The sequence below is a fragment of the Apodemus sylvaticus genome, chromosome 21, assembly GCF_947179515.1.
Source record: "Apodemus sylvaticus chromosome 21, mApoSyl1.1, whole genome shotgun sequence".
Classification (NCBI taxonomy): domain Eukaryota; kingdom Metazoa; phylum Chordata; class Mammalia; order Rodentia; family Muridae; genus Apodemus; species Apodemus sylvaticus.
The window spans coordinates 9,757,074-9,782,364 of record NC_067492.1 but is presented as its reverse complement, the minus strand read 5'-3'; the positions used below and the strand labels follow the sequence as shown (position 1 = coordinate 9,782,364).

At 50.7% G+C, this 25,291-nt stretch overlaps 1 protein-coding gene across 1 annotated transcript in view; it reads left to right on the top strand.

Moving 5' to 3' along the window:
* Window positions 1–5,039: 5,039 nt before the first annotated feature.
* Window positions 5,040–25,291, top strand: part of Atp2c2 (ATPase secretory pathway Ca2+ transporting 2) — a 60,533-nt gene continuing 40,281 nt past the window's right edge. Inside the window, exons 1-2 of the mRNA XM_052167356.1 lie at window positions 5,040–5,132; window positions 24,809–24,919. Of these exons, the coding sequence (XP_052023316.1) occupies window positions 5,040–5,132; window positions 24,809–24,919 (204 nt within the window). The remainder of the gene's footprint in view (window positions 5,133–24,808; window positions 24,920–25,291) is intronic.

Sequence of the window (25,291 nt, the reverse complement as noted above, 5' to 3'; positions counted from 1 at the left end):
AGTGAATAGCACCTACCCTCAGGGCTCCAAATCCCAAGTATTAGTTCTCTCAGATCCAGAAGTCACAGACTGAAGTCTGGGACTGGCAGGGCCACACTCCCTCTGCAGGATCTGGAGCAGGGGCCTTCTAGCTCCTTCCAGGGTTGGGTGGTCCTCATTGGTGGCTCTTCAGCTTCTGAGCCTTCCTCACCCGCCTATCTCCAATGCTGTCACTCTGATGACGTCACCAGTGCTGGAGTCAGCACTGTTACAGGGACCTGAGATCGTAGCACAGCTGGCGTCGTGATGGAATACCATTCAGAACCTAGAGGGCACCTGCCAAAACTAAAACAAAGGCCTAATCCATCAATGTCCATAGTTCTGGGAAAGTCTCTACATGCACTAACTTCCTGTTTTGGGCTTTCTGTGATTGCATTTCTGGCTAACTGTTCTTGCTAACTGAAGTATGCTAACCCAGACAATGATTTTTGTGCTTAAAGTCTCACCCTGAGCTGGGCAGTGGTGGCACACACCTTTAATCCCAGCACTTGGGAAGCAGAGGCAGGCGGATTTCTGAGTTCAAGGCCAGCCTGGTCCACAGAGTGAGTTCCAGGACAGCCAGGGCTACACAGAGAAACCCTGTCTCGAAAAAAAAAAAAAAAAATCTCACCTTGAGAAAGGCTCATGGGTATGCACCAGCCAGCTAATAGACTTTCTATTGGCTTAGACCCGTGTCTGAGCGAGCACTCTTCGGTGAATAGCCTCATGTCAAAGACCCCCAGTCAACCCAGGCTGAATGTACTCCTGGAAGCTTAGGAACAGCCCATCTATGAAGATCTTCATTCCAGATAAGGACCCACCCACTGATGTGATGGTTAACATGCTAGGGTTTACAGTCACTGTGGAAACAAAGTTTTGTACCTGACTATGGGGAATTACCTAGGTTAATTGAAGTAGGGAACAACCAGCCTAAATATGGGTGATACCATGCTATGGGCTGGGGTCCCGTGCTTTCTAAAAAGGAAAACCCAGCTGAGCACCAGCATCTGCCTCTCTCCCTCTGCTTCCTGACTGGGCTCAGTGTGAGGGGTGTCTCTCTCCTCCCGCTGTGACTCCCCACCATGACTGAATGTAAAACAAACAAGTCTTCCTTGAGTTGCTTTGCCAGGCACTTACTTTGTCACAACAGTGAGGAGAGTGACCCAGGAGGGGTTAGAAGAAGACATGTCTTCTCCCATCCAGCCATTAGTTATTCATCTGCTACCTCACTGCCTCGTACTGCACCCCACAGCAAGTCGCAGCGGTCCTGTCTCACCACCAGGAGAGGACTGGCCAGAGTATGCTGTGTTTCCGGTTCCTTCCCCCAGACCCTGAACACGGCTTAAAAAATATTGCTGAGGGGCCGGGAGGTGGCTCAGCCTGTAAAGCGCTTTTCATGCAAGTGTGAAGAGCTAAGTTCGAGGGGGTGAGACCCTGGGACTCCCAGCGCTGGGAAGACAACGAGGAGTAATTCCCACAGCTCGATGGCCACACCAGTGAGAGACCTCCGTTCAAAAACCAAGGTGAGGATCAATAGAGGAAGACACACAAGGTTGACCTCCGGCCTCTACTCACAAGTACACACACATGCCTGTGCAGTACCGTGAGCACAAATGTGCACACACACACACACACACACACACGCACACACACACGCACGCACACACGCACATACATACATGTTGAATCATGAGACTCCTTTTCCTCCAGTGACTGAGTTTTGTTTGTTTGTTTGTTTGTTTTTCGAGATAGGATTTCTCTGTGTAGCCCTGAGTGTCCTGGAACTCATCTGTAGACCAGGCTGGCCTCAAACTCAGAAATCCACCTGCCTCTGCCTCCCAAGTACTAGGATTAAAGGTGTGCACCACCCCTGCCCAGCATGACTTAGCTTTCTTCAACTGTACAGTATATTGTTACTGCTGCTTTGAGACAAGGTCTCACACTGTAGCTTAGGCTGGACTGGGACCTCACTACATAGCCCAGCCTGGCCTTAAAGTCACAGCAATCCTCCTGCCTCTACCTCTTGAGTGCTGGGGTTACAGATGTGCCACACCTGCTCCTGTGGTTGTACTATTTTGTGTGTGCTGCTAACACACAAGCAGGGGAGTGTTTGTACAAGAACGAGTCACTTCCAGCTCATTCCTACAACTTAAGAATGTCTCTGAGATACACCTGTGTGCCCTCTTGGAAGAGGACACCTCTAGTTGCCAAACCCCGGAGTGTAGTTTATGACCAAATAAATTTCAGGTGCCTCGAGACTGTGTCAAGCCTGCTTTTCTAGATGCATTCTTGGGAGCCAGTTCACAGGGAATGAAAGGGCTTCAGGGAGAGAGTGAAGGGAGTTGACCGGTGTGACCTCACTCTAGCTCAAGGTGTCCAGAGCAGACATTTCAAGAAAGGCTACATGCTTCTGGTTAGGCCCCGCCCTTGGCTCAGCTGCCAGGGCCATCTCCAAACTGCACACCTCAGGGGTTCCCAGGTGGGGTGGCTGTTTTGTCTGAAGACATTCCTTAAAAGGAGGGGTCTAGAATCTCCCAAGGTGAAGAAAGAAATGAAATAGAACTTCTCAAAGGAAAACATAAAAACCCTTGGAGTCTGTAGGGGTGACTGCAGTATGTCAGGTGACAAGACAAGAAGAGAGCTGGAAACCAAACAGAAGCCCCGGGTGTCACTGCCGAGGAGGACATCTGCGCAAGAGCCCTGCATCCTGCAGATCAAGGTAAATGATGAAAGACAGGAGCGTTGGCCTCCAAAGGCCAGCATCAAGCATGAGAGAGGTGGGGAGAGGCCAGCAGGACACACTAATGTGGGAAGAGCAAACTCAGAGGGACAGGAAAGTGGCGGAAAGGAACCATCAAAGCCCCTCTCCCCGTGTCCGACCAAGTGGCCGCCAATAGAAAGCACAGGACCAGAACGCTCAAACGGGCAGTTAGCGTACAAACAACACCCTTCGCACGCACCTCACAGTGCCATGGAGATGGCCTGAGAACGTGGCCTGCGGGGCTGTGATAACAGTTCAGAAAATAAAAACCTAGCAGAGCTGTGTCCGCGGGCTCCATTAATGCAAACCTTAGTCTCCCAAGCCTGAGTGTGCCCACCCATCTGCTTCATTTGGGGTGGGGGGGTGTTCCATGACGTCTACCACACAGAGTTCCCTGCACATTCTCATGCCTGCCCACAATTTCCAGCTTCCACACATCGGGTGGCGGCGCAGCTGTAGTGATAGGCTCCAGGATCTAGGAGCTGAGCTGTGCAGGGAAGCTGTTAGCCAACCACCCCTTTGCTGCTGCTGCCAGAACCTGCCTTGCCCCCATCAGCAATGCCCCGAAAGGTGAGAGGTTCCTGGCCACCAGAGCATCCCTTTTAGAGTCACAGGAGGCAAGCGGCAGAAGACCCAGGAGAGAACGGAGCCAAGTTCCCACGTGTTCTCCGCAAGAATCACAGACTCTCCAGAGAGCTCAGATGCCAGCGCTAGGCCGAGGCTTCCCACTACACAAGCACACACCAGCAACACAGCAGGCCCTGACCTTTGTTCTGGAAGTTTCTCTTCTGCATCTACAGAATGTGTTCATCCCCTTCTCCTAGAGACTCAGCCCAGGAGGGGACACCAGTGGCTTATGCTCAGAGCTACTTCTTCCCCTGAAGCTCCCCCACCTGCACACAGTGAGTCTCCCCTCTCTCGGTGTCTGCCCTGCAGGCCCTCCACGCACAGAAGGCAGTTCACCCTATTTCTCTCTCAGGTCCATTACGCTTTTCCCAGCGTGTCTACATTTGGAGACAGTCTCTCACTCCAACTCTCTGGCGCTGTTTTCTTCTGGGACCCGACTCGGGGACTCGGGTGCGTAGGCACCTCCATTTCATGGAGAAGTAAACTGAGGGGGAGAGAGGAGGGGAAAGTCACCCAAGGTCACACACATCTGGCCTGGACTGCTGTGGTGGGGGCGGGGCCGGGGTGAAGTCTCATGCTGGGGGGAGGGGCCTCGCAGCGGGAGCAGGCATCGTCGTGGGGGATGGGCGGCAGGACGGAGATGCTTCGGTTTCCTTAAGAGAGAAAGATGCAGGGGAGAGGCGAAGCCCTTTAAAGGGACCCACCCGGTTGACTAGGGCTGCAGTGGCCACCGCTTGGGGGAGCCAGTGAGGCAGGTGGCAACTATTTGCTCAAAGGGGGCAGGCAGTTTAGTCACACAAATATGCTGCTTGAGGTTAAAAGCAAACCTAGGATGGGGTTTGCTTTCAACCCAGCCTTCTCTAGGGCCACCTCTGCTCCGTGGAGCGAGCCTGGTCCACCCTAAAGCCTTGTGGTTTTCCATAGCATATACTGGGCAGCCCAAAGTGTGTGACACCCCACTCCCCGCCCCAGGGTACCAGTGTGCTGCGTCCTTCAGGACGCCCAGTTTTCCTGGGACGGGGGTTGGGGGATTGGGGTGCTGTTCTGATCATTAGAAAGAGAGGTGTGCTCTCTACGGGTGAACATAAAGGTCGGAGATCTTCCACAGGTGGCTGTGATACCCCCCCCCCCCGCTTCCCTATTCCCAGGGGCGCATCTACATAGGTGTAGGTAAGGTCACAGCTTTCTGCTCTATTTCAATGACGGTTGCGGCCCGGTGGCTCTGAGAGGCCAGATAATTGACTGGCCCCGAGCTGCTCTAGCCCAGGTAAGGCTTTTGACTCGGGACTTTCTCCCTTTCAGGTGATTCTTATGCTCTGGCAGGTTTGGACAAGAATGCAGCTCTGAGACCACACAGTGGATTCCTGATCCTTCCAGAGCCGCTGCGACTGACCCTGGGAGTCTGGGGTCCTGGCGCCAGCGGGGCGGGCCAGACGTGCAGAGGGCGGAGCTGCTGAGCCCTGCCCAGGGGCGGAGCTCACCTGGGGACCAGGTAGGCAGCTCCCAGGCAACCCGGCCGCCCGGGAAGCCTGGGCGCGCAGCAGCCGCGGCCTCGTTAGGGCCCCAGGGACGCGGGCAGGGACTGCGACGAGCCCCACGGCCGGCTGTGGAGCGGCCTGGCCACCAGCTCACCATGGGGAGACGCCTCAAGTTTCTGCAGAAACTGGCCTTCTTGGGCCAGAGCCACCGGTACAAGGCGCTGGAGAGGGACGAGGTGGAGACCCTGGTGAGTCTGGGCGATTTGGTATGAAACATGGGATCAGACCCCACATCTGTCCCCTGGGACTCTGTATCTGACCCTTGGGACCCCGTGGGTCACTGGACTCTGAGAGTCTTCTTTTTGCTCTGAAAAGAAGCTAGCTTCGAAGTAAGCAGCTCCACCTGGCTCAAGGCACAGAACTCAGTTCACTTGGTTAGGCCAGCCCATTTTGGGACCGAGAAACTGAGGCCTGTGCTCTTTAAGGGCATGGAGCTAGAAGGCCATCTAGCCAGGGAGTTAACTTCGTTCTCTCCGATTCAAGGGAGTTTAAATACTTTTACACACACAGACAGCTGCGTGGACTTTAAAGAAGGGCTGCTGGGATTGAAAGGAATGGGGATCAAAAAAAAAAAAGTCACACAAAATCCTGCTCAGGTTTAAGAGTGAAAACTGAGGTGACTCAGTAGGGCTCCTATAGCAGGCTTTCCCCTGCATCAATGTGGTTTTTAAAAAGCTGCTCTGAGCCAGGCAGGGTGGCATATGCCTCTCATCCCAGCACTTGGGAGGCAGGGGCAGGTGGATCTTTGAGAGGGAGACCAGTCTGATCCAGTCTGATCTATATAGTGAGTTGCAGTACAGCCAGAGCTACACAGAGAAACCCTTTCTTAAAAACAAAACAAAACAAAAACCCACTCTGAACTGTATAATGTCTTTGAACCTCAAGGGGACTTCTGGGATAACCTTACAGAACAACCATAACAGAAAAACATTTACAGAAACCATAAAGTTGTTTCTGTGAATCTGATGGGGCCGTTGGGGTCCAGCCAGTAGGTTGGTGACCCACCCCCGCCAGCTCTCTAACGTCTGAGAGTGGAAACTCACAGGACACGCAGAACTCCATGCTTGTCCATGGAGAACAAACCCTTCAAATATGGTCTTTTCGTGCCAAGCGGGGGGAGGAGAGGCCAGGTTAAATTTGTAACAACAGAAGATGTTTTGTAATATTTCAAATTTTATTTTCTCCCAAGAAATGCCACGGTCAAAACACTTGATGGTGTGGTTCTTAGAGATCTACGCATTTGTTTACAGAGGTTATTGTATGCATCCGTGTTGGTGTTGATGTAAGAATTCTGGTGTTAGGGCTGTGAACCACAGGACCCAAAACAATCCGTGTTTCTCTGCCGCCTCGTGGGTTAGCGGTGTACCGTAATCCTTTGCTAATGCTAAGTGTGCCCTTACACGTTTGTAATGTGTGGTTAGCAGGAGTTGGAAGTGTTATTTGTTGATGCTGATGGTTTCCTCCCCCCCCCTTTTCTTTTCTGCCTCTGTCTTTTGATGTTTTGGGCAAGGCTGGGCATCCCTAAGCGCTCTTGATGTGTACCTGGGTGTCATCAGGGATTCTAAGAGTATGCAGGTGTGGGTTTGGTGAAGTCCATCTGGAGACGCTCTGAGCCAGGTGGACTTCGTTCCCCCGAGCCGTTCAGGAATGCTGTTCAAAGATAACCTGTCTGCAGGTGACTTTCCCACCTGGCCGTACGCTCTGAAGATGAGGGAGCCTTGGGCACATGGTGACCAGTAGTGTAGACTTATAGGAAGGTCAGTGATCCAGGGAGTCCTCAGAAAAGGCCAGCTGGGTCAGGTGTACTGTCTCCAAAGCTGGCCTTACAAACAAGGGGCACACAATCAGGATGCATAGTCTGGGGAAAGTGGAGCTCAACGGTAGGTCAGAGCATAAGTCCCTGGCTTCCAACCTCAAGTAACACAAGAAGCAAAGCAACCACATTAAAACCCAGCCTCCAGGAATGAGGTGAAGGAAGAAGGCTGGGGAGACATTGCATCCTGCTGGGGCTGGAACCCTGTGGCCCCCAAGAGGCTTTGGGGAGGAACCCAATTCACCCCGGGATCGCTTCTGCAATCGTCGTGACTTGACTTTATGATCATTCGGTGTGTGCTGTGTCCTGGCACACGCAGCTGTCCTGAGACTGGCTGGGTCCCCTCCAAGGCCTTTGGCCTCCAGGTAAGCTGCAAGGCCATTTTGGCATGGAGACAAGCGCCAAGGTTCCAGTGGGCATCATTTGGTTCTCACGGAGTATTGACTGGACAGTCTTGGGCAGCACAGAGGGTAGCACAGCAGACAATATTCCCAAATCAATTCATGGGGAGGGGAGGAGAGTGACAGATGGAAGAGGAGGAAGAGCTGCCTCATCAATGGTCTCATTAATGCAGATGTGCTGAGGAAGAACAGCAAAGAGCCTGAAGGGGCTGAGAGGGGTGGGGAGACCCCCAGGTTACGGGGGTCACGACAGATTTGAGAGTCAGCACTCGGCTGGTGAGGTAGCTTTTTTTTTTTTTTTTAAACTGTTTCCAGAGTGATGAGTGGGCAGGTGTCTGCAAGACTCTAGTTTTGATGCTGGACAAAGCTCCCTCTGATATCCTGCACAGTAGGAGAACCTGAGACTAGAAATTCCTGCTCCTGGGGACACTAGGTGCTAGTTCCCAGGATCTGAACTCTGCCCTCGAGGTTGCTCATGAGGTGGACTCGACTCCTACCTGGCCTACCATCCTGACAATTGACCTTGTCACCCCTCTGGGCTCTCCAGATCCAGGCCTGGGTGCCAGGAGATGGCATGTGCGATGGGCACCATATCCTTCAACCCGGGCTCAAGCAGCTGTTGTGTGTTGGGTTGTGTTGAGAAAAAAGCCCACACTCTGTGCCCGTAGGCATCCATCCTGGTGGGTGGAAGCAGGTCACAGGTGACCTTGACTGTGGCCTGTGGAGCTGAGATTAACAGGAGTAGAAAGATGAGTGAGCCTGGCAGAGTGCCAGCCAGGAGGAGGGCCTGGTCTGAGAAGGTCAGGCGACACAGGTGACCCCAGGAGCCTCAGCAGAAAGAATCTGTCCTATAGTCGTGGGGACCTTTGACTGGTTTTAAATCAGGATTTGGCAGTTGTTCATATATATAACATGCCAGGCGTTAGGAGACTCAGTAAAACAATCACAGATTTGTATGTTTAAGACCCGATGCTCAGGCTGGAGAGATGGCTTCTCAGTTAAAGTACTGGTTGCTTTTCCAGAGGACCCAGGTTTGATTCCCAGACCCACATGGCAGCTCTCAGCCATCTGTAATTCAAGTTCTAGGGGATCCATGTACTCTTCTATGTATTTCGGAATCACTGCATACATGTGGTCACAGAGACACACACCCATATACATTAAAAAAAAAAGATTAATTAAAAAAAAGACCTGACCCTTGTCTAGCATGTGCAAGGCCCAGGGTTCTATAGCATATATACACATACACATGTATATGTATATATAACACATACATAAATGCACATATGTTATATACACACATATATGTGTGTATATATATAAAACATATATATATATATATAACATATATATATATAACTTGGTATATACTGAGCAGGCTGTATGTATGTACACATGAATATGCATGTACATATGTGTGTATGTTTGTGTGTTCATGTGTGTAGCCTTTTTTATGTGAGCCATGTCAGTTAAAGAAATCGGCAGAGAGTGGAGACATTTTCCTCAGCCCAATTCACAATAGTCACTGGAGTCTGGATTGAATGACATAGTGTCCATTGCACATAAAGAAATGATATGTATATATCACATATATGTATGTATCTCTACTATGTGTCACAGATTTTATACATATATCTTCTTAGCCTGAGGCTGACTCACATCCATCAGAATAGAATTCTCCAATACATCCTTTTCCCCTTGTCATCTTAAAAATTTAACCGGAGGTGTGACTTCAATCCAAGTTATCATTCAGCTTGCTGATCAAAGGAGCCACGGGCTTGCAGCTCAGCAGTGGGCACAGGCGTGTGTGTATAAAGTCCGAAGCTGCTGTGATGAGATCAGAAAAGACGGAGACCCACCCCATGATGTGCAATGGCTGGTTCTGTTCTCCACCCCTGGCTGAAGAACACTTTGCCCCCAAGCTCGGAACAGATGCTTTCGCCTGTACAGCTGAGCGCTCCTGGCTCAGGGTCTCTCTCAAGGTGGTGGTCACACTGTGTGCAGGGCTGTGGTGTCACCTGGAGCAGTCCAATTCTAAGCACTACGGCTGTGGCAGGCCTGTTTGCTGGCCCTGGGGCTCACTGCTGCCCCCCAGATGGATGGCTCGGTGGGAATGAGTAAAGGTAGCCCTAGAATGCCCACAACGAACCCCACGAATGAGGACTTGCAACTTCTGCCAGACCTCTTTGTAGTTCGTGGAGGAACTCCAGGCTTAGTTCCCTCTACAGGAAAGGGAAAGGGGTGGCACACTACTTGAGGGGACACTAGGGAGTGGGGTGGTAATTAGGGGCTCCCTCCCATAGTAGTGGGAAGACTTCCAGCCAGATGTGCATATCTGTCCTCACAGCATTCTAGAAGTGGAGACAGGAGGATCTACATTCCGCTCATTCGGTTACCCCTGGCTCTGTAGATAGTTCAGGGAAAGCCTGGGCTACATGAGACCCTGCCAGAAAAGAGCAGAAAAGAGAGGATGATTTCTTTAACTGACATGATTCATATAAAAAATGATACGCATGCATGCACACATACAGATACACACATGCACACACATACACACATGCACACACATACATACATGCACTCACACAGATACATGGACATGCATGCACATAACACATACATGCACACACACATGCACACACAGAGATACACACATACACACATGTACTCTTTCAAGCATACACAGATACACACATGGACACACACATATGCACACATTCATGCACACACACATACATGCACACTCACAGATACACACATGTACACACATATGCACACATACACTTATGCAATGCACTCTCACAGATATACACATGGACATACACACACACACACAGCCTGCTAGGGAGTCCCTAATTTTGTGATGTTTCTTTTGATGCTATTTCTTTTTCCTGGGCTCAGAGTTTGGAGTTGTGAGCATGCTCACGCCAAGAATGGCCACGTCCACATGTGTGTGTGTTGACCAGGATGTCACTATCCAGGCACCTACTAGTTTAAGGTGATCAGTCTCGGGCCTGTGACACCTGGCGGCAAGCTGGCTGTGACCAATAGCTGCAGAACTGGCTCGGCCGCTTACAGATAAAGAACATCTGGATTACAGGATGGTGTTGCTTCACTTCGGTCTGTTGTATATAATAACTCGCTCCAGGGCTGCTTGGTGGTGGCAGGCAGAGCTGCGAACAAAGACAGAATTCATGTCAGGCACCTGCCTGTGACTGCCTGCCCCCTCTGCCTCTCTAGCCTCCGTAGCTTACACTCGAGAGTCCCCAACTGAGATCTATGATGTCTCCATTCTACTGAGTGTTGGGAATCTTGTCACTGGTGCCACCAGGTCTGTGCTTATCAGGCCACTGAAAGAGATTCAACTTATTAAGTTCTCAGGCAGCCCGAAGGCCCTGGAGAATCAATGTGTAAAGATGATATCGTGGTGACTGTTTAGTCCTGACACCACAAGCCTTGGCCTAAAAGGCAAAGAAGCCCAGAGTCAGCTCTCTAGCCAGGATAGACACAGCTGAAGTGTTTGGTGTGTGTCTGTGCGTGGTGGGGGAGGGGCTAGAGCTGGGGTTTGGGGCTCCCAGCAGTAGTGAGCACAGGCTATCCACCAGATGGATGGGTGTCCCTCCTTAGTAAGGCAGTTACTTCCATCAGGGTTGGAACCTGCCCGTCTCATGCTCAAAGCAGTCTGGTTTATAGAGGACCTAAATGCTGGGGCTCCCTTCCCACCCTGCTGATGACCAGTTGAAATGAGAACTGGCAGAAACTATATCCAGGGACCCCATAACTGGGACACATTGGGCATTGGCCAGGGTCCCTGGCTGAGTCGAGAGCTAGGGCTTTGCAGTGGCTGGGTGAGGTGGCTGGGAATGTGAGCAGCTCTACCTGGCCAGACCCCAGCCTGTCACATGAGGTGCCAGTGGGAAGGTGGGGACAGATGGACACAGGCTGCCATTCTCGGGCTTCCGCACTTCCACTAGTTCCTGGCAGAGTTGCTTTGGGACAGTACCATAGAGTGAGTGGCTCAGGAAAGGGGCTCGGCTCAAGGAGTTCACAGCGGGTATGAGACCAGAGCTGGCTGCCTAATTCCACGGGATTGGGTGTGGAAGGAAAATGGATCCCTGTGCAAAAGGGAGGGGAGTGTGTTTCTGTCTCCTATCTTCATGGCTTTTACAAAATATATTTGATTGACTACTGTGTATAAGTGTATAAGGTGCATATTGGGCACAGTACACATACGGGGGGGTCGGAGGACAACTCTGTGATGTTGGTTCCATTTTTATAATGAGATCTGAGCTTGCAAAGCAGGGGCTTTTGTCCACTGAGCCATCTCGCTAGCCTCAGGGTCTTAAAAACAGTGGTTAGTGTGCAGGGTACACACGTGCCACAGTACATGTAGGAAGGTCAAAGGGCAACCCTAGGCAGTTGGTTCACACATTTCCCTATGCGGGTCCTGGGGATTGAACTCTGGTCATTGGGGTTAGTGACAGACTCCTTTTCCCACTGAGCCACCTCAATGGCCTTGTCTCGGGTTTTGACTCTTCCTTAGGATTGTACTTTATGGATAACTACTGGGCATGTGCAGAGATCTCAGAGGAAGGGAAGCTAAAGCCACTAGAATAGTGGGTGATGGGAAGCAGAGCCCTGCACGACCAGAGCCATTCAGCCCCACGCTAAGCATCTGCCTTTGTTCCTTTGAATTTCTTCCTTATGGCACAAATGTAAAGATAAAATCAAGATGGTGAACATGGAACAGTAAGCTCTAGGTACCGCTTCTCCCATCTCTTAGATGGGATGGGAAATCTCTGCATCTGTGGTCGGTCTCACACCCAGGAAGCCTCAAGTGGATGTGTCTTGAGTTCTCCTTGAAAAGGAAGGGGAAGATTATCACTGAAGCACAGTCGTGGTCTGTGCAGAGAGGAAGGGGAAGATTAACACCAATGCACAGTTGTGCCTGTGCTACCTAGGCTCTGCTGGGCAGTTCATGTAGTGGTTTTAATTACACTTTAAAAGATTATTTCATGCATGTGGAGGTCAGAGGATGACTTGTGGGAGTCTGTTCTCTCCTCCAGCCAGATGGGTCCCAGGACTCAAACTCAGATCCTCGGGCTTGACCACAAGGATCTTTCTTTCCTCGCTGAGACATCCCACCCATCTCCTGGGAGGGCTTTTGACCTGTGAAACTTTGGGAATGTCAGCAGGCTGGGAGTGCAGCACCATTCAGTGTGGTCACTCTGGCCTCCAGGGCTAGAGGACTGGAGTCTTTCTCAGCTTCCTGCCCACAGGACCGAGCTGGGGGTGAGGGTTCAGGGGTGTTGCTCTTGGGTACTGAGGCCCCAGGTGAGCCAGCCCACCCTTGGAGGAGGTGCTGTCTCTGCAGCTTGCTCTGTCTCATGCCGGAGGCCTGGGATGGAGGAGAGACTAGCTCCTGTCTTCTCCTGAGCTGGAGAGCACCATCTCCCTTGACCCATCCTGGTCATCTTCTGAGGACATCTTGTGTCCTGAGTGTCTAAGAACTCCAACCTGATGGACAACCCTCTGTGGCTTCTTCTAAAGTCCTGACTGCAGAGGAGCCATAGCCTGAGGCTGGAGTGGCGGTGGCTGTGTGAGGAGAGGCAGCACATAGCTCCAAGGTCCTTCCAGAAAAATCTCCTGAGGAGTCCTTACCCTCCCATGAGCTGCAGCCACCGTGAGAAAACCATGGAGGTTGTGTGGTACTTGAAGTCAGGCTAAGCCCCCCTCTGTCTCCACACTTAGGCAGAAAGTATTGCTACTGCAAGGCCTCTGCCAGAACCTTCTGTTGACCTACAGGAGGGAGGAGAGCCCAGCCAAGCACGATCAAGTATAGACAGGGAAGATGGCGCCCATGACTTGTGATTCTGGAAACTTCCAGAACCAAGGTCAGCATTGCGTATGACCTCTCTGAACAGCTGTGAGTATGCACCCTGGTTAGTGTGTGTGTCACCCATAAGACCACGGGTGTATTTCCAGGGCTTATAAGCCTTTGCTTCTAGGCAGATCAAACGAGGGAGTCTGATATGAGACCAGCCCTGGCCCAGAGTTCCAGCTGGAATGCCTGGCAGGTTCACCCCTTCCTGGTGTAGGAAGGAGGCTGAGATGACTCATTTGGTCTCTCCTTGTGTTCTGCTGTGTAAGGAGACCCTTGGTCATAAGAATCAGTGAGAGCCGGGCTCATTCCCAAAGTTCTGGGTTGCCTTGTCCACAGGATGTCCGTAGGATTTAGGCAGCATTAGCAGTCTTCATGTTCCTTGCACGTCCACAGGCCTCCCCTCAGCACCTATGGAGACTTAATGGAATGACCAAGAAGTTGTACTGACTCCTAGCAGCCCCAGGGAGCATGTGAGCAGAGCGCAGGGCCTGCTCTGCACCTCAGACACTGACACCTAGGGTGATTCTGACACTCCGGGCTTTAGCTGGCCTTGGTGGCTCTGGGGCTCCCTGGACCATGAGACCCACTCGATGGTTCAGTAGCCTCTCAACGGTTAGGCATCCTCCTCCTCCTGTGCTCCCTCTCTGGAGTGAGTTAGCAGAATGCCTGCCCCACTACAGAGTATCTTGAGATAGACCCCATGAGAGAGGGACAGACAGACAAAGCCTGTTGCTTCTGCTGTGCTAAGGACACTTTCAGGAGGAAGGGGTGGGGCTCAGGGAACCAAGACTTGGATTTGACTGAGATGCCCCTGGGGGATACCACGCACAGGCCACAAAGCCCATCATGGCCTTGGTGACAGAGTCCAGGGAAATGAAGTCTCTCTTCCTCCTCTGTGGTCTGGGAGGTGGCTGTGCCCTAAGGGCAGATCTCTCTCTCTCTCTCTCTCTCTCTCTCTCTCTCTCTCTCTCTCTCTCTCTCTCTGTGTGTGTGTGTGTGTGTGTGTGTGTGTGTGTATCTCTATCTGTCTTTCTCTGTCTCTCTGTTTCTCTGTCTGTCTCTGTCTTTTTTTCTGTCTTTGTCTCTCTCTGTCTCTGTCTGTCTCTCTGTCTCTGTTTCTCTGTTTGTCTCTGTCTGTCTGTCTCTCTCTGGTTTCTTCAGTCTTCCCTCACAGCTGCTCCTTCCCTATCCCTCCCCCAAGTATGGAGGTAGTGAAATTCCAGTGTGCACTGCCTTCTCTTTACATTAAATTCTGCCCAATACCATTGTTATTAATTGTGGTCTCTGGAGCACCTGGGACTGGATGTGACCCTTTCATCATTGCCTTCCCATTTCCCCCCTTTTTATACATGCCCTATTTCCCCCCCATGAGCCCACAGCAAATCTCAATGGCCACAATTCCACACCTCCCTCCCCACCACACACTTTGGCCCCCGTTCTCCTCCGGGGCACTGTTAGCTTGTCGCTGTGTGACAGCCAGGCTATGGTATGCATGGGCATTCTGGTTCCTCCTCGGAGTCGCTGTAAAGACTGTCGGATATGTTGCAAGATTCTGCGGCCCAGGCTGCTTTCCTGTAGACGCCATTGCTCTACCCGGCCCTGTGAGAACTTGTGTAACGCCTTCGTGTCTCCACGCCTGAATCTGCCCTCCATGCAGGGGGATAAACGAAGTGCATCCAAGGTGCCTCCTGGGAAAGAGTGATTAAATACAGGATTAAATATTTAGATCATTAAATAGTGATTACATATTAAATAGGGAGTGGAGCATTGAGACAGCCACCTGAGGGCTGTTCGTGGGTATGTCCCTGCACACACCTGCATGGAGGTCAGGCCAGAACTTCAGTTGTGTTTGTCCTTTGGACACCATATTTTGTCTCCCATTGGCCTGGAAATTGCTAAGTAGGCTAGGCTGGCTGGCCAGAGAGTAGTTCATCTGTCTCTGCCTCTAACAACTGCCTCTTTCCCAGGACTGCTTGGTGTTCTGTTTTGTTTAATTTCAAGTGGTTTTTGGAAATTAAGCTTGGATCCTTGTGCTTGTGAGGCCCAGTCCCTGTTGTCACTCTTTAATTGTAGGTGGTGTTATTGTGTCTCTCTATCTTTTCTCCGCCTTCAGTGAGATATCCCAGGTCCACTGCCTCTCCGCTCCCCCACTTCCCCCGAGTCCTGCAACACTGCCCGGCAGGCGTATTCACCTTGGCTGGTGTCCATACCCACCCAGTTTCCTTTCCCACTTTGAACCCTTAGAGGGAGTCCCAGAGGTTCCGAAATTTCAAGAGCTTGTCTACAGTTAAGACAGCTTGCCTGGGAATTTGAAGGCTGGTCGTCTGACTTGTAAGTTTTACTTCTTTGTGCTGGATAATTTTCTTTTAGGCTCCTCAGCCTCTTTTCAAAATGTTTTGTGCAAATGGCCCCTCGGACAGGGACTGACTGTCAAGTGAGTAAGCCAATCATCCTTCCTGACTCTTCCTGGCCAGATGGATCCCAGACCCCTGGGGCCAAATGCTCCCAAGACCAGGGATCAGAGGCCCAACCTTACTGAGGTTAGGGGTCTGATGTAGCCCACCAGGGAGGTCCTTGGCATCATAGGCAGAGACAGGCAGGTTTTTCCCAAGGCCAGAAAAACCTTTATTTACTGGTCTCCAGAAGTAAGGCCCCACAGAGGTAACTTCAAGATCAGCAAGCAGAGCCTGAAGCTGAAACCAGCGGTTGGAGTCCGCCTCCAGGGACACAGGCGTGGTACTTCCTGGAGCTGCCTTCCCTGTCATCCTGGACCCAGCTCAGGCCCGCTGTACAGCCCACAGCAGGTCTTAAGGAAACCCACCTTGCACAACTGACCGCAGAATGAGTGGGTGACATGGAGCCCCGGCATTGCCTGTGAGGCAGGGAGGTGGCACCACAGCCCAACAGGAGGTAGGTTCAGTGGCCTTGGGTGAAGTCTTTTGATCCTGGAAGATCATTTGCCCCTTCAACAAAGTGTTCACTGGAAGTCACCAACCTTTCGGAAGGACTTGCAAGTCAGTGCATGCAGACTTAGCAGCTGTGTTGGACCAGATGTGCTTAGTGAATATGCAAACTGGGTCTGCAGCTGTAAAGGCCACCTGTTAGAAGACCATAAGACACAGACACTGAATGTCCTTCGTCCAGACCCTTATAGTTAATACATGTCTATGCTAACTACCTGACCTTCACCCTTGGAGCACCAATGACACGGTGCTCCATTACCCCTAAACACTTGATGTTCATTCCTAATTGAAGCAAAGATTTTACAGTCCCCTCCGTACCTCCACTCAGCCACAGGCACATTCACATGGTATGTGGACTTACTGGGGTCTGGAACCTTCCGGAGTCCAGTGTTCCTTGTTATCTGCTATATGCACTGGTTCCTTGCTTTTCCTGATCTTTGAGGCCCTTGACTTTCTTCCAAGATCAATAGAACATTTTATTTTTTCAAATCAAGGTTTCTCTGCGTAGCCCTGACTATCCTGGACTTACTTTGTAGACCAGGCTGGCATCAAACTCACAGAGATCTGCCTGCCTCTGCTCTGCCTCCCGAGTGCTGGCATTAACAGTGTGTCACCATGCCCATCTGAGGTCCCCGGCCATCTTAAAGATTCCACGCTCATAACTTTGTGGAATGTTCCCCCATTTGGGCTGGTCTGGTGTCTCCTCAGGCACACATTAGATCCACTCTCTGAGGGGCCTTGTGGAGAGAGAGTGTGTGTGTGTGTGTGCGCGTGCGCGCGCTAGCTGAGTGCTGAGGTCGGCCTTGAGTTGGACATCTCCCTCTATTCTCCACGTTTTGAAACTGAGTTTCTCACTGAACTTGGGGCTCGCTGGTTCCGCTACACTGTCTGCTTCTGTGTCCCCAGCACTGGGACTGCAGACATGTGTTGCTATGTGTGACTTTTACATGGGTGCTGGTGGGCACTGAACTCCGATCCTCATGGTTGTGCACCGTGCCCTTTACCAATGGAGTCATGTGCCCTGTGCCCTTGTGATGCTGGGTGTCCCATTGCTGGTGGTGGCAGCTCCTAGCCCGAGCCAGGACTGATGTGTCCCTCTCAGGCCTGCATGGGTGATGCTTGTCTGACTAAAAGCATGAAGAGTGATGTCCTAATCCCTCTGTTGAGCCACTTCCCACACTTCCTCTTCTCCCCGCCCACCCCTTGAGTCATCCACACCCGTAGGAGCACAGCAATTCCAGTTTGACTGTGTTCATGTTTGCCGCTGTCAGGATTCACGGCTGTTTGCTTGAGGTGCCCAGATCTGGCTTGTGAGAAACCCTTCATAAGGTCTCCTTGCCCTTCTAGTCTTCCCCAGAAGCATGTGAGCCTGTTGAAGTGCGAAGAAATACGAGGCTGGACTCACGAGAAGCAGCCTTGTTTCTTAGATCCTGGCATGCATTTTGCTTGGGTCACTGTGCTGAGAAAGGAAACAAAAAACCTCTCTCTGTCTGTCTTTGCTAAAGGGATGAGGGGTGCGTGTGCACATGCACTGTTTGTCTATACTCAGCCTTGCGCGTCTGTGCATACATACACCCGTACATTTCAACCCAATAAATCCCAAACAGCCTGTGTCCACTCCCTGAGCACTTCACGGTAATCGGGTTATTTCTGAATCATGCGGTTTACCTGTGTGTGAGCAGTCTCCTCCCCTTGACAGCTATGTGTTGGTTTCCAATTGCACTGAATGCCGCTCAGCCCAGCTGGGTCCCCTGGCCCCTGACTATGCCGTCCCGCGTGAACAGCGCATGTGGTGGGTCATGATGTGTCTGGTTGAGAGCTGGATACTCCTTTAGGCCTTGCTTCATACACATATACACACACATGCACACATACATGTGCACATACATACACTCTCATGCATACACATGCATTCATGTACAAATGCATGCATGCATGCAACTGCATGCACATGCATACTCTGGACACTGTTGCAGCCCAGGCAGGAATTCGTTGTCCGTTTTGACCTGAGGCTGCAGTTGGGGCTGTCTGTCTGCAGTCTTGGCTGTATGCTCTTGTTGCGTTTGTATCACAGGATGACACACCAATATTTAAGAAAGCCATGGGCTTTGCTGAAGGAGGCCCAATGGGCAGGCAGGGAACCAGAATTGGAATCCTGAGGGAGCAGCCTCTGGTCTATCTACAGCTCCCTGAGGAATTTTTCCACTTGATACTAAAAAGTACTGGGCCCTACTGGGTTCACTTGCAAAATCTGCCCCTTCTTTTCTCTGTTTCGCTTACACTATGTCAGGAGGCTCCCCCATAGCTGGTCTCTGCCAGGCAACATGGCCTCTGGGTCTGCTGGAGGAACATGGAAGCTTTGTCTCATAAGCCCCTTTCTCCATAGAGCTGCGTCTTATGGTCTCTCCTCATTTCTTTCTGGGGAAGCTACGGCCCTTCTGTCTATCCCTGCCCCCAGGCAAGGCAGGACTGCCCACCTTGAATCTGTAGCTCTTATAAGAAGTTCAAGACTCACAAAAGCACAAAACCACCTCCCACTGTCCCTGGTAGCCTTTAGCTACCAGGATGCCAAACTCAAAGGCCACCTGAGTCACCATTGTCTGACAGATTCTGCTGGAAGCGTCTTCTATCTTCTTTTCCTCCGGGTTTTGTATAGGTCACCTTCTGCACAACAGACCACACCTCTTTTTTCCATCTCTATCTCCTGTTAATGGGGCCACTATTTGGGGAAGACTGTGGAAATGTCCATTATAGCGAAACACCCGCCGTGGGAACTAACTGTTTTGCATGCCTATGATGGGCATAGCCTGCGTGCCCATCCCTCCAGTCAGCTAATGAATCACCACACCAGGCTGCTATATGCTGGTGGCATGAAATGCCCATGACCCCACAAAGCAACAAAAAGTGACCTGCAGTCATTGGGGGACAAACAGCCACCCTCACAAAGATGACAGGAGGGCTGGGGTCCCCTGGGCATGATAGTTCTGTGGGTTTCTGAAGCAGGCAGAGCAGATATGTGTATAAAGCAATGTTTAATATTTATAGAAGGCAGTGTGTGAGAGGAGCCCAGTGCCAGAGGGATTCTGGGACCTGTAGTTCCATCCTGGTTCTCACTCAGGTGTACACACATGTGAGTGTCCAGACAGCTGTGCGTGATTTGCACCCCTGACTATAACAGGTATTCTTCAATACAAAGTTAACATTTCCAATCAGGGAACTTGGAGAGGTCATCTCTTGGTCTTTTTTCAGGGGGCAGTATTGGACCATGCGTCATGGTGGTCTTCTGGTTGGCCAGCCAGCCCATCAGCGGGTGTGTGGGTTGGTACTAACCAGAACTGTTACAAACAGTGAGGCTCTGAGAAAACCTTTCTGTCAGAAGGTCTGTCTGAAGAAGAAGCGAGCAGAGCATTTCCAACGTAGATGGTGCCACCTGCCCTGCAATGGGGACTGTCGTGCTTCATGCCCCACAGCTGTATGTGAGAGACGAGATCTCTCTGGCACCAGAACTGGTGTGTGGATATCCTCGGCTTTATCATGGGATTGGCAGCCTTAGTCCGTATCCCCTCCCCAATCTTCATTAAAAAACAAACAAACAAACAAAAAAACAAAAACACAAAACCAAATGGGCAGTCACTTTCCCCTCTCACAGGCCAGGGGCTCACATTTCGCCTGGAACAGTTTTCTCTCTGGATGCTGCCTGCCCTGTGTGCTAGGAAGCCCCGTCCTCTTTCTATCCGGGGAACCTGAATGAGTTTCTTGTCTGAGTTTTATCTTGTACGTGGAAAACCCTTTCTCACTCCGAGATCCTAAGAAAAGGCCTCAGCTTCCTCGTGCACTTGGATGGCTTCTCTTTGTCCTTGTGTCTTTACTTGTTGATTTAAGTGGAGGTGCTTGCGTAACGTCTTGGCATAGTGCAGGAACCATGGTCTCCCAGGCAGCGGGCAGGGCTCTCTGCGTTCAGGAGGAAGCCAAGGAAGCATTGTTAGGGTAGACGTGCGCCGGCTGCAGAGACCACGGCACAGGCGTTGATTGGCCTCTGTAGGAAGGAAGGTGGTGCCACCATAAGGGACATCCTGTGCTGTGACTGCCACTCCCAGCCTTCTGACTGCCTTCCTGGGCACGGCTGGGCCTGCAGCTGGCATGGCCACTTGCCCTTTCTAGCAGAAATACAGACAGTTCTCACTGTCTCTCCGTTCCACAGCATGTTGTAGAACCTTCCATTTTGTGTGTACCGTGCAGACATGCCTGTGTTAGTTGGACTGTGGCCGCCCCCTCTCCCATGAGGCCGGTGGAGCGGTGTGGGAGGCCTGTGTCTGGGCCAGCAGGCCTGAGTGGGTACAGGGAGATGCTGGAGTCTGGAGCTCAGCAAGCAGGTGATGACCACAGTTGAAAACCACTGTTGCTTTGCCCTAACACAGACTTCCACCACTCCAAGTGACACCCGTGTGTTCCTTAATGCTCAGAGAACAGAGTCCAACCCGAATCTCACATATAAAAGTCAGTCTGACCAGGGTGGCTTCTTGTGCTGGTTCCAGAGGGGAAAAAACTATTTCCCTGCCCCTCTCAGTTCAGGAGGGCACTTGCTGTTCTTAGCTTGTGACTCCTCCATCTCTATCCTAACAGTCCAATGGCTCCATCAAGACAGTACCACATATGTGTCTCTCAAATTCTTTACACCTAGTGCCATTGCAAGATACACACACACACACACACACACAAGAACTATGGCTTTAAATAATTCATTGTATTTTTAAAAACAAAACAAAACAAAACAGGACTTTGCTATGTAACTCACATTGGTCTTGAATTCTCAGCAATCCTCCTGCCTCAGCCTCCCAAGTGCCGAGAATACATATATAAACAGGGATGAAGGAGGCTGTGCCCTGCTGCCCAAATGGTCCCTCTGCACTGAGCTCTGGGCTGTCTGTTGAGCCTATCTCTTCCACTGGAGACCATAATTGTCCTTTGTAGGTTCCAGCCTGAGCCTGCTGCTAGAGGAAGCTTCTCTGAGAAGTCTCTGTGTCTTAGACTATTGCCTCAGGGCTCCACATGGGAACGACAGGCTGTTTGCTGTAGGCAAACAACACTCTGGGGTCATAAAGGGGGCATGGGGGCAGGGAAGGGCAGCTAATATGGGATTCTATTGTACCAAACCCAGAGGTCAAGCCTCAGAGAAAATAAAGCTGTGATTGTAAAGACTGGGTTAGAGAGGGCAAGGGGAGCAGACAGGGGACAGACACCTGAGGGGGTCTCAGTCACCATAGCCAGGTCATGAGACATGGGTGTGTCTGATAGCAGCCAGGACCTGAGTTTCAACAAGCCTGTGTGTGTGTGGTATGTGTGTGTACTTGTGTGTGCCCATGTATATATGTCTTCATATGCCTTTGGGTGTATGTCTGGGAGTATTTGTATATATGTGTGTATTTGTGTGTGTATGTGTATATGTATGTTTGTGTCTGTCTATATGTATATGTGTGTGCATGTATGTATGTGTGTGCACATATGTGATGTTTCAAGGTCACAGGACACTACATTTGGAAAGTGAGCATGGTATAGACAGGGGGAAAGGTACAAGTGTGCTCACACCCAGGGCTGGCTTCTCATGCAGCGGGAACAAGAGTAAGGGCTTGTATACTGGTTGGTTTTGTGTGTCAACTTGACACAGCTGGAGTTATCACAGAGAAAGGAGCTTCAGGTGAGGAAATACCTCCATGAGATCCAGCTGTAAGGCATTTTCTCAATTAGTGATCAAGAAGGGAAGGCCCCTTGTGGGTGGTAGTCTTGGGTTCTATAAGAAAGCAAGCTGAACAAGCCAGGGTAAGCAAGGCAGTAAGGAACATGCCTCCATGACCTCTGCATCAGCTCCTGCTTCCTGACCTGCTTGAGCTCCAGTCCTGACTTTCTTTGGTGATGAACAGCTGCGTGAAAGTGTAATCAGAATAAACCCTTTCCTCCCCAACTTGCTTCTTGGTCATGTTTGTGCAGGAATAGGAATCCTGACTAAGACAAATTGGTACTAGCATAGTGGGGTATTCCTGCGACAACCTGACCATGTTTTGGGGAGGACTGTGGAAGGACTTTGGAACTTTGAGTTAGAAGAGCAATTAGGATGTGAAGAGCTCTGTGGAATATTCTGTAGGAGCTTGGAAGACAATGTTAAGAACAGTGCAGAAGATGGAGGCCTGGCTTGTGAAATTTCAGAGGGAAGATTAAAGACTCTTATCAAGACATGTTTTGATTGTGAAGATTCTGTTGTTTTTGTTGGCTGGGGCTGAAGAATCAACTATGATTAACAAGATACCAGAACCACTAAAGTGAACCATTGTGTTAGTGGGACTATTGATGCTGGTTATCTGGAGCTAAGAAACTAGTGGTGATTAAGAAGAGACCAGCATCACTGAGGTGAAATCTGGGAAGTGTTTTCTGAGAGCACACAGAGGCTGTAGTCTATTGATAGCCAAGGTCGTACCTTGTGCTGTGGCTGCACTTGGTAATGTGTAAGGGTCACCCAGGTGGTACTGGTTCTGAAGGCATTAGGGGTCATGAAGAGCAGCTTAGGCTCAGCACTGTGAGAGGCCATGGAAGGCCATTGGTGAAGGTGCAGCCTCAATTGCAATTGATGGCCCAGGACTGAAGGGATCATGCAAAGGAGTTGAGGTTTGGTACCATGAAGAGAGCCTATGAGAGGCTACTGGTGAAGCCTAGTTACAGAGGAAGACAGCAGTGTTTTGGAGTTGCCAGTACCATGAAGGGGGGAGGACCCATTGTGGGTGGCGCCATCCCTGGGCTGGTAGTCTTGGGTTCTATAAGAAAGCAGGCTGAGCAAGCCAGGGGAAGCAAGTCAGTAAGAAACATCCCTCCATGGCCTCTGCATCAGCTCCTGCTTCCTGACCTGCTTGAGTTCCAGTCCTGACTTCCTTTGGTGATGAACAGCAATGTGGAACCCTTTCCTCCCCAACTTGCTTCTTGGTCATGGTGTTTGTGCAGGAATAGAAACTCTGACTAAGACAGCTTGGACAGGCACCGCAGAACTAGAGCCCAACAATCCAGTGGTGCATATTTCTCTGTAGAGGGAATTTGCAGCAAGCTCATTACTGGTGTGGAAGCATTCAGGGGAGCACAGAGCCTGGCGAGGAGCTGCGTCCTCACCGACAGGCTCTGGTTCTTGGTAGCAGAAGCAGAATCCCAGAGGCAAATGTGGTTCTGGTGGCTGTAACAAATGAACCATCTGGTGCTAACTCCTGCTTGGGGTGCTGCCTCGGTGAGAAAGGAAGAGGAACTTGGACTCCACCTCAGCTGCAGGGAGGTGTCACCACCTCTTCCCTTCCTCCTTCCCAGTTCCCAGTGATAGCCTGAGAAGGAAGAGATGCTATCATGTCTCGGTGTCAGAATTCTGGGAAGAGCACTGTAAACGTCTTGATGGGCCCTGGCTGAGGTCTGCCTGTTGTTGCAGTGTCTCAGGCCTCTGGGCATTTGATGTGCCTTGGGGTCTGGGCACAGATCTCAGGCCTGGAGAGCCTAACAGGTGGCCTCTACCTGGTTCCTGGAATTATTTATAAAAGCTTGTAGAAATAGGGTGTGATATCACAAGTTGCCACAGGAGGCACTCTACAGTTTGTTTAATTTGGATCCCAGTGGTGAGGTGGTAGGGTTTTAAACATTTAAAATGTCACCCTAATCCTGTTAGGAAGGTGCTTTGTAGCCAGGTAGTGGTAGCACATGACTTTAATCCCAGCACTTGAGAGGTAGAGACAGGTGGATTTCTGAGTTCGAGACCAGTCTGGTCTACAGAGTGAGTCCCAGGACAGCCAGGGCTATACAGAGAAACTCTTCCCCGGGGTTTGGGAGTGGGGGTATGGATGGGTGTGGGTGTGGGGAGTTGTTTTGTGCAGCTGGACAGATCATTGAGGCAGTAAAGTGCTTTGATATATATACATGACCATGGTTCCCCGGTCCACATAGATGTGCGTATGGTGGTACACATGTGTAACATGTCTGTAACCTAACCCCAGGCACAGGTGTGCAGAATCACATGGAGCCTCAGGGCTCAGCGGCCAGCCAGTCTCACCAACAGGTGAATCCTTGGTTCCATGAGAGACCCTGTCTCTTTAACAACAACAACAACAAAAAGTAAACACAGTGATGGAAAATACCATATGTTAACCACATGTATGTGCACACTATACATACACATACTATATACACACTAAAATATAATAACCATACATATACCATACACAAAACACACATACTCATACAATATCACCACACAATGCCATCACACACTAGAATATAATAATAAAAGCATACCATACACTTACCATACACACATACTCATATAAGATCACCAACACACACACACACACACACAAACACAAAATAATAATGATGATGATGATAGAAAAAAGTTATTTTCAGACAGATGTGTCAGTAATAGGCAATGACTATAAATAAACTCTGCGTGCCCCTAGCAGGACATCTAGGAGCTGAATTTCCCCGTGCTGAGGAGATTTGAGTGCCTGTAGAAAGAGCCATGTGGCATGCGGGACATGGTCACTGACATGGAGAGAAAGCACAGATGGGGGTGTGCTGGGCACACGACTGTCTCTGCAGAGTTCACATTGGAACAACCACTTTGGGTGGTTGGTAAGGTAGCTTGGGGACTGAAGCCACCTGTCTCCTGACATAGACGCGGTCTTGTGGGTTGGCACCTGTATTTGACGTTGCATACATGTGCCCTGCTTTCCCAGAGGCCTCCTAGCAAGATGTCCTGTGCTCACCCGCCATGTTGCTCTCTCCACAGATCGATGAGCAGTGTGAGCTGAAAGCCATCGAGAGAGAGAAGACTGTCGCAGCTCTGCCGCCCAGAGAAGCGTGCAAATACAGCCAAGAGGAGCTGGCCAGGGCCTTCCACGTAAGAGCTTTGTAACTGTGTCTTTTCCTTATCACTGTCTTGAGAAAACAACACCTCCCAAGAGCAGCTTACAGGAGGGGCTACACCCACTCGCACTTCCAGGGATAGTGCAGACAGAGAGACAGAGCGTGAGGCGGCTGGTCGCAACTACATCTGCAGCCAGAAAGCAGAGAGTCGGATGCTCACCAGGGCCTCCCACTCATGGGACGGTGCTAGCTACATTCAGGGTGGGTCCTACCTCGGCTAGATCTCTCTGGAAATGCCCTCGTAGACATAGCCAGAGTGTTTTTATGGGGATTCCAAGTCCTGTCAGGTTAACGAGATAAGCCAGCCCATACCATCGTGAACTGGTTTGTAGACTGAGAGAAAACA